The sequence below is a fragment of the Natator depressus genome, chromosome 10, assembly GCF_965152275.1.
Source record: "Natator depressus isolate rNatDep1 chromosome 10, rNatDep2.hap1, whole genome shotgun sequence".
NCBI lineage: Eukaryota > Metazoa > Chordata > Testudines > Cheloniidae > Natator > Natator depressus.
In genome coordinates this window covers 45,811,811-45,823,669 of record NC_134243.1, presented here as the reverse complement: position 1 = coordinate 45,823,669, position 11,859 = coordinate 45,811,811, and the positions used below count along the sequence as shown (strand labels likewise).

Here is an 11,859-nt window from a genome sequence, read left to right as displayed (position 1 = left end):
GATACACGTCTGGCCAACTTTCACCTGATGTGGAGAACTGGAACCTTGCCAGCTGCCTGGAAGGACGGTATTGTGATCTCACTTTATAAGGGCAAGGGAACGCGCAGTGAATGTAAGAGCTACAGGCCAATCACCTTGTTGTCCGTGGCAGGGAACGTGTTTGTGCATGTTCTGCTGGTGTGTTTGGAGCCCCTGCTACATCGGAAATGTCACCCCCATCAGTCAGATTTTATGAGGAACACAACCACATTAGATGCCATTTTGGTCCTCTGCTTGTTGTTGGAGATACACTGCAAGTTCAAGAAGCCCTGGCACATGGTGTAAGTTGATCTTAAGGCTGCATTTGATTCAGTTGACTGAGTCACTTTATGGAAGGCCTTAAAGGGCATACATGTCCCAATCACTCTTCTGGACTTGATTAGTGAGCTACACAGAACCACTGTCCATGGACATCTTGGGAATGGGAGGTTGACACCTTTAAAATCAGTATCTAGGATCAGGCAGGGCTGTGTCTTGGCCCCTGTGCTCTTTTGTCAGGCAGTGGATTTCGTAATGCAGCATTCTGTCAGGTCAATAGGCATTCAGATCAGTGATTTCTCGCTCTCAGACCTAGTCTATGCTGATGACATTGTTCCCCTAGTACAGAGCCCAGACAGGTTTTGCGAAGCACTCCAGCAAATGGAGGAGGAGTCGGCCAAGGTCAGTCATGGTAACAGACAAAGCTGCAAAACCTAGGATCAGGTCCACCAGTGACTTCAATCTTTGAATAAGGAAACTGTCAAAGAAGTTTCCAGCTTTTGCTATTTGGGTCCTATACTCACCAGTTCCTCAAACCAGTTCTTCACCGGATTGGCATCACAGTGTCTGCCATGGGTTGTTTAGAAGAAATATGGAACTAGCATCATCTCAGTACAACAACCGTGTTCAGGATCTCTTTGAGCTATATCCTCCCCGTACTGCTGTACGGCTGTGAAACATGGACACTATGCCGCTCAGGCCGGGCAAAGCCGGAGGCTTTCCACACAAAAAGCCGACATTGTTTATTGGGCATAAAGTGGAATGACTTCATTCGTAACACAGGCGTTTACAGTCGCTCCAGTCTACACAGTACTGGGGCCATTGTCCACAGATGGCGTCTTACGCTTTTCAAACATGTCGCCAGAATGCTGCAAGGCATTCCAGCAAATGCCATTCTCCGAGTGGCTTGTAACATCCGGGATAAAATTCCACCAATCAAGGGGTGGAGGAGGCCCAGAAGCAGATCCCGTTATGTGGCTGGATCAAGTCTGTTCCGACATTGGAGTCTTGGCCCATCAAGCCCTTGCGGCTGCACACGAATGGACCGAATGACTCATGATCGTTATGGCCTACTGTTCGGCTAAGTGTTGAAGAAGAAGACACACACACACACACACACACGTAATTAGAAACATTCATGATCAACCATTATTTATCCCAGATATGCACGCACGCACACACATGTAATCAAAACCACTGGTGATAAACCCCTTATATATTCCAGGTACACATGCACACCACACATCATCAGAAACATGGGTGATCATTTATATATCCCAGCTATGCTCATGCACACACACGTCATCAGAAACAAGAGTTATCTTTTATATATCCCCGATGTACCCCCCTGTAGCGGGGTGGTCACCCGCTCTGCTCCTCCTGGAAGGGCTTAAAACAGCCCTGGGAGAGGGCTGGGGCAGGGGAAAAGCTGGGCTGATTGGGAGGCAGCCTCAGCTGTGGCCATGCCCCAAAAAGACCCTTTTATAGGCTTCCCTATAAAAGCTAGGGAAGCCAGGCGCAGAGAGACTCTCTCTAGCCTGTGGAGAGGGAGGGATCTGGCTGCTGGGAGGATACCAAGGTACCTGAGGTGGAGCAGGGCTGGGGGAAGGCCAGAGGAGCTGGGGAGCTCTGGCCTGGAAACTCCCCAGGCTGCAGGCCTAGTGGAAGGCCAAATAGGTACTGGAGTTGCAGAGGGCAGCCCAAGGGGTAGGCAGAGGCAGCAGGTCCAAACCCCCCTTGCCTATGATGAGTGGTGCTTACAGAGCAGTTGGCCCCAGGGAATGGGGGCTAGGTGATGACTGGCAGTGGCCATAGACTGAGGCGAGGTGGGGTAGAGGGTTGGGGGTTCCCTGGGGAGGGGAGACCCAGATCTTTATGCGGTACTGCAGGTGGCAACACCCTGGCGTGGAAGGGGGCACCGGGGTCCAGGAGGGACTCGGGGGCAAGCGGGATACCGGCCTGCAGAGGGCGCTCTGGAGGCTGGAATGCTAATTCCCTGGATGACCAGTGGGAGGCGCCGCAGGGGTGAGTCCAAAACCGCTACACCCGCGCCGCCCCCGCCCCCCCCACATGATCGGAAACACTGGAAAAAGGAAACATTAGTTAGACTGTAAGGCCCAGCTGCTCAATGTATTTCACTTCAGTGGAAGACTGTAACCTAAATAACTTTCAGGATCTGAGCTTAAGCACTTTGCGGCCATTGTTTCATGATATGTGTAGACAGCACTTAGCTTGGTGGGGTCCTGATCCCTCCTTGGGGCCCTAGGTGCTAGCGGAATGCAAATAATAAACAGCTATAATACTCGAGCATCCCACAGGGCTTTCTGAGATGCTGGCATCTGTTACTTTTGCCAGCAGTCTGGCTCTGCTGAGAACTAGAGTATCTGGTTGAAAAGGGGAGCATTGTCTGATGGTTTGGGTATGTGCCTGCAATTTGGGAGACATGGGGTCAAATCCCTCCTGCACCCCAGTCTGACTGTGGACAAGTCACTTAGGATGTATCTACACTAGAGCTGGGAGGTGCAATTTCCAGGTTCGGTAGGCATAGCCACACTGGCTCTGATCAAGTTAGTGCACTTAAAAAGAGTGACCCAGGTGGTAGTACCTGCAACTTTCCCTTGTACAATCCTGCCTAAGATCCTAGGTGTGTACTTGAGTGACTAGCCTGTGCCATGCCTATGCTGCTATTTTTTGTGCGCTGCCTTAATCAAGATTCATGCTTATACATCTGCCTGATCTGGAAATTACACCTCCAGCTGCTGTATGGATGTACCCTTAGGCTCTGATCTCAAAGGTATTTAGGCACCTAACTCCCCTTGAAATCAGAGTTAGGCGCCTAAGAACCTTTAAAGATCTGGGTTTTAGCTTGTGAGGTGCTCAGCTACTGTAGTGACTGGGCCAGAGCAGTGGTTGATGAACTCATTCCAGGGATGCATTCTCACGGGGCACCAAGCAGGATCTCCTGTTTTCAGGGAGTCATAGTACCTTTCATTTTTACTGACCATTAATTTGTCTCCCCTTTGCCATGGCAAGGGGTAAAGGCTACGAAGCTCCATTTCCTTCTGATTGCTTTAGCCTCCTAAGAATTCAAATGTCTTTCTGCCAGCCCCGGAACAAACAATATCCTTCCTCAGCTGTGATAAGAGTTTAATTCTCTTCCATTCTTCTTTCACTTTATTTCATATCCCTGCCCCTTCATGTACATAACAAAGCCCAGGTGGAAGGAAAGCTGTCTGATAACTGTGGCAGCCTTTCTGCTGGGAGAGGTCCTTTCTCCTCTGCTACCATGTGCTGCTCCTTCCCAAAGGGATCACACGGCCAAGCAGAAATATCAAGAGGACAAAACCCTAGGACTTCCTGGTGTATATCCCAGTCTCTTGTAATAGGATTTCACTGTACAAACCCATGGTTCTCCAGGACTTCATGGTTGTCACTTATGCTCATGTCACGGCCTCTTTGGATGTCTGTGTCAGCATGGATAGAATTCAGATCCTCCTGCTTCCAAAGCACAGGCTCCTAAAATCTGTTTATCTAAAGGAGCATCTCCGTTAGCGGTACTGAGCTTTGACACACAGTTGAGCAGTGCTGACTCTATGTAGTAGAGACCAGTGAAATACATGCTCATGCTTGCACACTCTCCGCTTCAGTACAATCCAGCTAGCACATGAGAAGGACCAAGAGCCACCAGTGTCTGCCACCTGCCAACAAAAGACATCGATCTTTTGGGACATGCCAGCCTCCTCCTCACAGATGTCCTCTGCTCGGTGCGTCAGAAGAAGGCAACATCTACCCACCTCCCTCCAAGTACCATGGGGAAAATTCCTCCCTGGCATTCCTCTCAGGCAGCCATGGCCCAAAGGTAGGACATCATTTGAGACTCACCTCACTTGGGAGGCTTGAGGGAGGGACAGGGTGGCTGAGTGATGCTCCCCTTGTGTGTTTTGTGGGAATTCATGAATAAGGCTACATTGCACGGAACTGCAGTGTTGTTTCTGCCCGTGATGGTGAAGATTTGTCCAATATTTCAATCACACATGGTTAGTTTCCCTTGAAGCTTCATCCCTAGCCTTAGATTAGCAGCATTGGCTGAAAAAGGACAGCTTTGAGGACTTCATCACTTCAGATACAGATTCTGGAGTAGCAAGACACAGCAAGTGGTCTGTTAGATCTCTGCTTTTTGTGGTCAATTCAGCAACTAAAGGATTAATTTGCTCTATCTCTTGCACAAAGGTCAATTAAAACATCAGGTGCATGGCCTGCTCTGTTTCTGTTGGATAGATTTTCTGGGGACAAATGATGAATCACCGTTGCAACTAATGTTCTAGCTTGCACAAGTTTTTCTTTTTTTAGTCTGGAAAAAGGCCAGATGGAGACTGTTAATGGTAAGGTGGCTGTTTGATTGATGATTGCTAGTTCCTTGGAATCATCCTTCTGTGATTAAATACAAATTTTTATTTAGGAAACTCCATGCTTTGTGATTCTTTAATGTACATCAGGGAGGTTCCGATCTAGGTCTGATTTTGCATCTGAATGTTGCAATTCAGGCAAAACTGCATAGAATCCATCACTGAGGTGTCTGATACTTGCATGAAATTGACTTGCAAAGCTGCAGGAATTTTTAAGGGAAGGGCTGGCAGGGCTTTTTAAGGGAAGGGCTGACCCATGAAGAACAATTTGAAATCTTCCTAATTTCTATTTTATCTCAGTCCTTGCTCAATAAAGTGGGAAACCAGGCATCTGGCTCAGCTAGTTATGGTTCAGGCATCTGATGAGGAATGAAAACACTTCAGAAAGATTGCATTGCTCTGCGTCCTGCATTTAATTGATTTTTGTGTTTTCAGAACAGCAGAGCTCTGACATTCAGATCAGGATCCAGATTCCATTCAAAGTTCTCTGGTCTGACTGAGCTGTGCTAGGCACAGCATGGGAGGGAGTCTGAGTAAAGGTAATTTAAACCATCTTTAAATTCCCTGGTCCGGGCTAACTTTGAAAGTTGGTCTGGTCCATGGTGTCCAAAAATGCCCAATACTATACCCGACTACCTATAGCTCCAGTGGCCATTCTGCCAGTCGGGGATTGCTGGAGCCCAGGGTGTCATAATTCAGGATCCCCTTCTCCAACTCACTTCAAGCTTGGTAGAAAAATTCTACTTTGTCCCCAGATCTAACCTGCCAGTTCTGAGGCTAACAACATTTTAAAGAAAACTCTAGAGGTGCAGGCAAACTTTGGCTTTGCCTGGAAACTGGCTTTACAGTTTTGTAAAGCACTTTGGGATTTCTGAATGAAAGGAACCACGTATAAATATTTGCTCTTACAAACAGTCATAATGCAGGACCCTGTGCTGGGAAATTATGCACGGCACCTGTGGTAACACTAGGAGGCGCTCTAGCACAGCAGCAAGGCACAAAAGTGTGTCACAAAAAATATCGGTGGTAGCTAAACTTTAACGGCAATTCCTGTATAAATGGATCTTAGTTATCTCTTTGGGGCAGAGCGCAAGTCCTTTTGTACTGTTCTAGCCCAGGTGCTGTAAAAATAACCCTGTCCTTCTTTCCCTGATTATACGGTAGGATCTGAGCACCAACATGTCTTTAGTCTTCAAAGACCAGTGCTGTGAATGGCAGGTTGTGTTTTAAAATGCCGCCTCAGGCGGGGAAGGTATTGGCATTAAACCCAAAACAGAATTCAACTCCCAGCTCCGCGGCTGACAGCTCACTGGCAGCGAGACCCCATAAGGCTGAACTTGTTGGGTTCTTCCGCACTCAACACAACAACATCCTGGCTGGCGCCTGTATTCTGTCCTTGTGAGCTGCTGGAGGAGTGAAAGAACCCAGAATCCCATTGTTCCCTCCTTATGCTGTGCAGCCCTTTTTCAGCTGCTATTCACATCCCTCTCATTTCAGGCCTGTTCCAAAACTCACTGAAGTCATGGGAAAGACTCCTATTAACATCAAGGGGTTTGGGATCCGCCGCTCTCCCATCTCGAGTGCTGTTTCTGGCCCTGATTCAACAAAGCGCTTAAGCACATGCTTAACTCTAACCCTAACCCACGAAAGCACATGCTTACGAGCTTTGCTGAATGGGGGCCTTGCTACTTTGCCTTGCACACCATAAAGGAGAGTGTGGAATGAACTCCCTGCTTGCTGTATCTGGGCCTCTGACTCCATTCCTTTAATAACTCTCACATGCTTTCTGAGCCGCAAGACAGAACGCTGCGCTAGCCCAGGCTGTGGTCACAAATAATCAATTAAAGACCCGATCATCTAAAGCTCCTGTTACTCAGGCAAAATCCCCATTTGGTTGAGGAGTATAGGATAACATCCTAACTCTCTGCTTAGACTATATGCATGCAGTTCAGGAACACAATCACTCAGCAGGGCCCTCCACTCCTACAGCCGGAGCTTAAACTGCTCACAGGGGTGAGGCATATAAAACAAAGGTAAGGCACCTCTACTGCATACAGAGATCCAGATTACTGATCAGGGATTTATTACCCAGAATAAGCATCTCCTCTCAGAAATCATAGTGCAAATCAGATTTTCAGAGACACAGAGGGGAACGAGTCCATTTGTGTCTGAAAATCTGCCCCCCCTCCCGGCATATTTTATTGCCGTAAGTTAAAGGGAACCCTAGCACAACCAAATCGCCCTGCCTCACTGCTCAAATGAATCCTAAAATCTGAACAATAAAGCTTGGATTTTACCCCCCGCTATAAAATATAATTATAAAACATGTGAAGATCATTTTTCTCGCGAGGGTTGGTCTGTTTCCCTTCTGCTTTGTGTTTACAAGTTATTTTCCTTTGGCTGCGTGAATTGCGTTTTCTTTGCCATCCTTTGATTGCCAGCTCTGCAATGGACTGACCTTTGGGAGTGGGGGGGGAAATAGGGTGACCAGATGCCCCGATATTATCAGGACCTGCCTGATATTAGGGGCTTTGTCTTATATACACAACTATTACCCAAATCTCTTCCCCCCCCACGGAAAAAGCCTGTCCTGATATTCACACTTGCTATCTGGTCTCCCTAGGGGAAAACCTTCTTTATTAGATGGGAAAGGTAACTAGTAATAAGTGTAGGCCCTAATTTGTGATTTTTGATTGTTCTGTATAGTAACCATTTGTTTCCACCACTTTCTCTTGTTTCTATTTCCTATTTAAATCAGCCATCTTTCGTTTCTTACAAGTGCTGTGTGTATACAGGAGCAGTGATTTAAGGTAAAACTGGTAAACCAGGGTACATTGCTCTTTTGGGGGCAGAGGATCTGGGATTTCTGTGAGTAGTCCATGTCGGGCTGGCTATCAGAGGGGAATATTCAGAGGGCCTCAGGGACTGGGGTGCACCTCTTGTTACCTGTAAGGCAAAGACAGGGCTGGTGGAGAGTGCTTGAAAGGCTGCTAATGTTAGGGAGCTAACGCCCACCTCCTGCACCCAAGAACCATCACACAGGGAAATGTATGAAAACAGCCATTTAGAAATAAGAGGAACCCTCTGGAGGAAGCATTTTGACAGTGATTGGTTGGAGGGCTGGGCTGAAGTTCAAGCTATTTATAAAAACGATTGTGTTTCTTCCCTATGCTCCAGAATAAACTCAGAGATTAAAATGGATTTAATGAAGTGTGGTTTTTCCTGTTATACCAAGTGCAACTGGCTTGAATAGGCCCTGAAACAAGACCCCTTGGGAGAGTTTGGAGCTAAATTTTGTGGTCCAGAGCCACGTTCTTAATGCCAGGATAAAAACACTTGAATATCACATGCATGAATGCAGCTAATGCAAAGGATAGATTGTTTATTTTTATTACAAACTGAGAGAGAATCCTAGCTCATCATTGACTAAAAATTGTCGTGGCTGGAGTTCAATGTATCCAGAATGCTGAGGATTGGTGCAAAGTTAACCAATTAGGTAGCTTTATGTAAATAAATACCTTAACTGGTAGTTTAGGGGACCATAATGGTATCTTCTGGACTGCTAACTCAATCTCCCTTTTAGAATAGTAGTTTAAATGAAATGCCATTTTTCTTAGAGATTGTTTTGCTCTGTTAATTGAATTTACCATGATTTACCCATTGCACCAATAAATCACCGTGCTGACCAATATCTTCCTATTTTTATTAATAGAATTTATACGAAGCTAATCACTTTCAGATAGTCCTGACTTTTGCAATGTTGTAAAAATAATATACTAATTGTATAAACACACAGCACAAAACCAGAGCTAAGATACTTCAGGACATAAACTATAAAGGAAATAATAATACATTATACCCTTGAAAGCTATATGTATCTTTTGTGTGTACAGACCAAATTTTAGGTGCAAAAAAATTTTAGTCTCACATTATCAACAACAGCTGCTGGGCCTAGAAAGGGAGTGACATTTATATATACTGCGCTGCTGATTTATAAACGATGGACCTGACTTTCATGTACTTTCACCCACCTTGATAATGTAAAGGGGGGCCTTAAAGTGGGCATGAATTACATTTACACTCGCATTAAGACTCACACTGCCAGAGTGGTAAATTAAATTTGGGCCCAGTATGCAGAGGGATCAATGAACCCAGTACAAAAATGCCACCACTTCTGGGGTGGAACATAACAGCTGTTTATAAGTGAACAGCAACATGGCACAACATTATAGGATTGGAGGGGAAGAAAGATGTATCAAATTGAAATACAGGAGGGATTTTCATGATGTCATCTTTTTTCCCAATGTCAAGGTTAAGTAGAGCTATATTCCATTGGCTTCATGGATTAGGTAAGTACCTAGACTGCCAGTTGGCTCAAGTCTAGGCCTGTTTTACAGACAGGGAAACTGAGCCACAGAGAGGCAAAGTGACTTGCCCAAGGTCACCCAGCAGCCAGTGGCAGAGCCAGGAATACAGTCCAGTTCTGAGTACTAGACTAGTGCTCTACCCCCTAGGCTATGCTGTCTCTCATCTGGCAGACCACTGCCAACTTTTGTGATTCTTACCGTGAGCCTGGCGATAGCTGGAGTTAAAAGCCCTAAACACCAAAGTTAGGGGAATACACCAGAATCTCAGCTTTTTTTTTTTTTTTTTTTTTAAAGTAAGTTTCTGTCCCTTATGGTGGCAGAAGAAAACTTGTAAAGGTGGCCCTCAAAGGCTAGAAAGCCAAGAAAAATAAATCACCCCCAATGTATTCTATTTAGAAGCTCACAATTTTTAAGCAATCTCATGATTTCAGGGGCCTGCACTCATGCTTCTTGAATGCTTGGGGTTGCAATGCTACAGAAGTAAGCAGGGGGCTGCAGTATCTCTCTAACCCTGAGGATTTGCCCCATCTGTCTCCACAGGCACAAAGTGACCCCTCCCTGGCACTGCCAGCTTGCAGAGTGCCAAGTTCCCCAAGAACAGCTGTATGGAGCTGGCGGGGATCGGCCTTTGGATCTGTGGGGCAATCGCTACTCCCTGTTTCATCTACAAGGAGCAGGTGTTCTGGATTCAGGCAGTGATGTCATACTCCCCCCAGCCTCCCTTCATAAAGGGTTTGGCTGGTGAGTCAGGGCTTATCTTCCTTTGGAAATGAAGTGAAATAGCTAGTCTGGAATTCTTATTCTACAATAATTCCAGACCAGAAATCCTGCCATAACTCCTCATGTGGACTCTTATTCCAGAGTAGCTGATTTGGTAAATTTCCAAGCTTTGATAAACCCTTATACCTAGCTGGGGTAACTGTTTTCCCCCCTTGCCTCCCCATAGTGTTTCCTGCTTGCACTCTGATTGGTTAGTGAGTAATCACTCTAGTCACACCCACTTTCAAAGGTTTGCATGTTAAGTGTTATTCTCTACTCTTCTTGCAGAAGTAGGGTGCTGAGCTCGTTGGAGAGCTGTGGAAATGGGTCTGAACTCACGTGCTACCTATCTCGTTGCCCTATGGACTAGCCACCTGTTTTTCCTGACAGCTGGGCACTCAAGGGTGAATCCTAGAATTATTACAGCTCCAAAAGGTAAGTCCCAGAGAGCAACTGCCTGACAGATCCTTGCACTCCCTGACACGCAGATCTGGCAACCTTGAAATGTATAAACAATATGAGCCATTTACAAGAGACATGCGGAGAATAGCCCTGTTGGTGTAACAATCTGTATCTTCTCTCTGTATAAAGTCACTTTGGGATTAGTCTTGATTCGTATTTGCCTCTTCAAGAAAGATTGATGCTGTTGTACATGAAAAGATATTAGCTAGCAACTTTTTCTCATGTGTTAAGATCTTTTTCCTTCTTGATCAGTTTCTTAATTTTTACAGCTGAGCCCTCTCTTTCTTGAGGAGACCTTTATGTATTTTTTTTATTTCATCCCCTTTCCAAACTGCACAAATTAAGGCTGCTGATATGCCTAGTTTCTGGAGAGAGACTGTAACAGCTCTCTCTGGAATTACACAGATACTGAGAAGCTGAAATGCTGAACGCTTGTCTTGTAAAACAGTTATCTTCCTATTCATTAGAGTTACTTAACCTGTTGTCTCTGTGCCAGTTTGGCTCTACGCTAAACATGTAGTACTGCATGCTCCTTGAGCAGAAACCGAGGGGGCACAGCTATTAGAAGTGAGGTGAGGTTACAGACGAGGAAGCGTATACAGTGTGTTTGTGGAGCACACGTAAATGTATAGAACAGAATAGCTTTTACTGATGGTTTCTCTCCTCCCCCGCAAACTCGATTAACGCCATGTACGAAGGCATTAACAGAAGGCACTGCAGTGTCCCTGATTTATACGCTATTTGTCTGAACCGAGCAGACAGCTGTGCTGGAAATTTCTTGTCAGTCTGTGACCAACAGCTTCTCTGTATAGTCTCCTGGAGCCTCTTTGTTGAGGGCATGTTTGCACCCAGCTATGGCCTAGCTTATTATGAACCCTCTGTTCTTCAACCACGTGCAGCTTCTGATTAGTGCAGCTCAGAAGCAGCTGCTCAGGGGCGTTTGGAGAGCATGGGCAATATTAAGGCCTCTGAATAATATTCACAGCATGTGGGGGGAGGGAGTCAGACTAAGGCGATCCAGGGGAAAGATGCCACTATTACCTCTGTCTGGCAAATAATGCAGACAAATGGTACAAGGAGGAGATGGGGACATAGAATCCCTGGCTGGGAAATGAGTGAGTTTTGGGGGGGAGGATAATTTCCATTGAATCTTCCCCTTAGGAAAAAATGCCATATCACCAGCCTCTTGGCTAAGCATGAGGGGGAAACACCACTTTCCAAGGGAGCGTGTCCCAGTGGAAAGAGCAGGCCGAAGCAACCAGGTTTCTATGGCACCTGTTTCTCTTTGGCCGTGTTCCCCTGCTGCTTGTTACGCAGTTATTTACCCTCTCGGAGCCTTTGTAGTGTACATGTGCCCCAAGCTAGGCTTACCGGCACGTGATGCAGGGAGACGCTGTCACCAAGGAGCACGTTTGATAATTAGTGGTGGGAAACTTGATGGCAAATATATGCTTTGGGATGGCTTCTGATGCAGGGCTTAGACACAGCGCGTCCCTATTGCTTTATTGCGGGGGTGGGCAAACTACGGCCCACGGGCTGTTTTAACCTGGCCTGTGTGGCTCGGCCCT

General features: G+C 46.2%; 1 protein-coding gene across 1 annotated transcript in view; it reads left to right on the top strand.

Annotated features, from left to right (window-relative positions):
• The first annotated feature begins 10,089 nt into the window (after window positions 1-10,089).
• The window catches only part of SEMA7A (semaphorin 7A (JohnMiltonHagen blood group)), a 47,603-nt gene continuing 45,833 nt past the window's right edge, over window positions 10,090-11,859 (top strand). Inside the window, exon 1 of the mRNA XM_074965975.1 lies at window positions 10,090-10,264. Within this exon, the coding sequence (XP_074822076.1) occupies window positions 10,153-10,264 (112 nt within the window). The 5' untranslated portion in view covers window positions 10,090-10,152. The remainder of the gene's footprint in view (window positions 10,265-11,859) is intronic.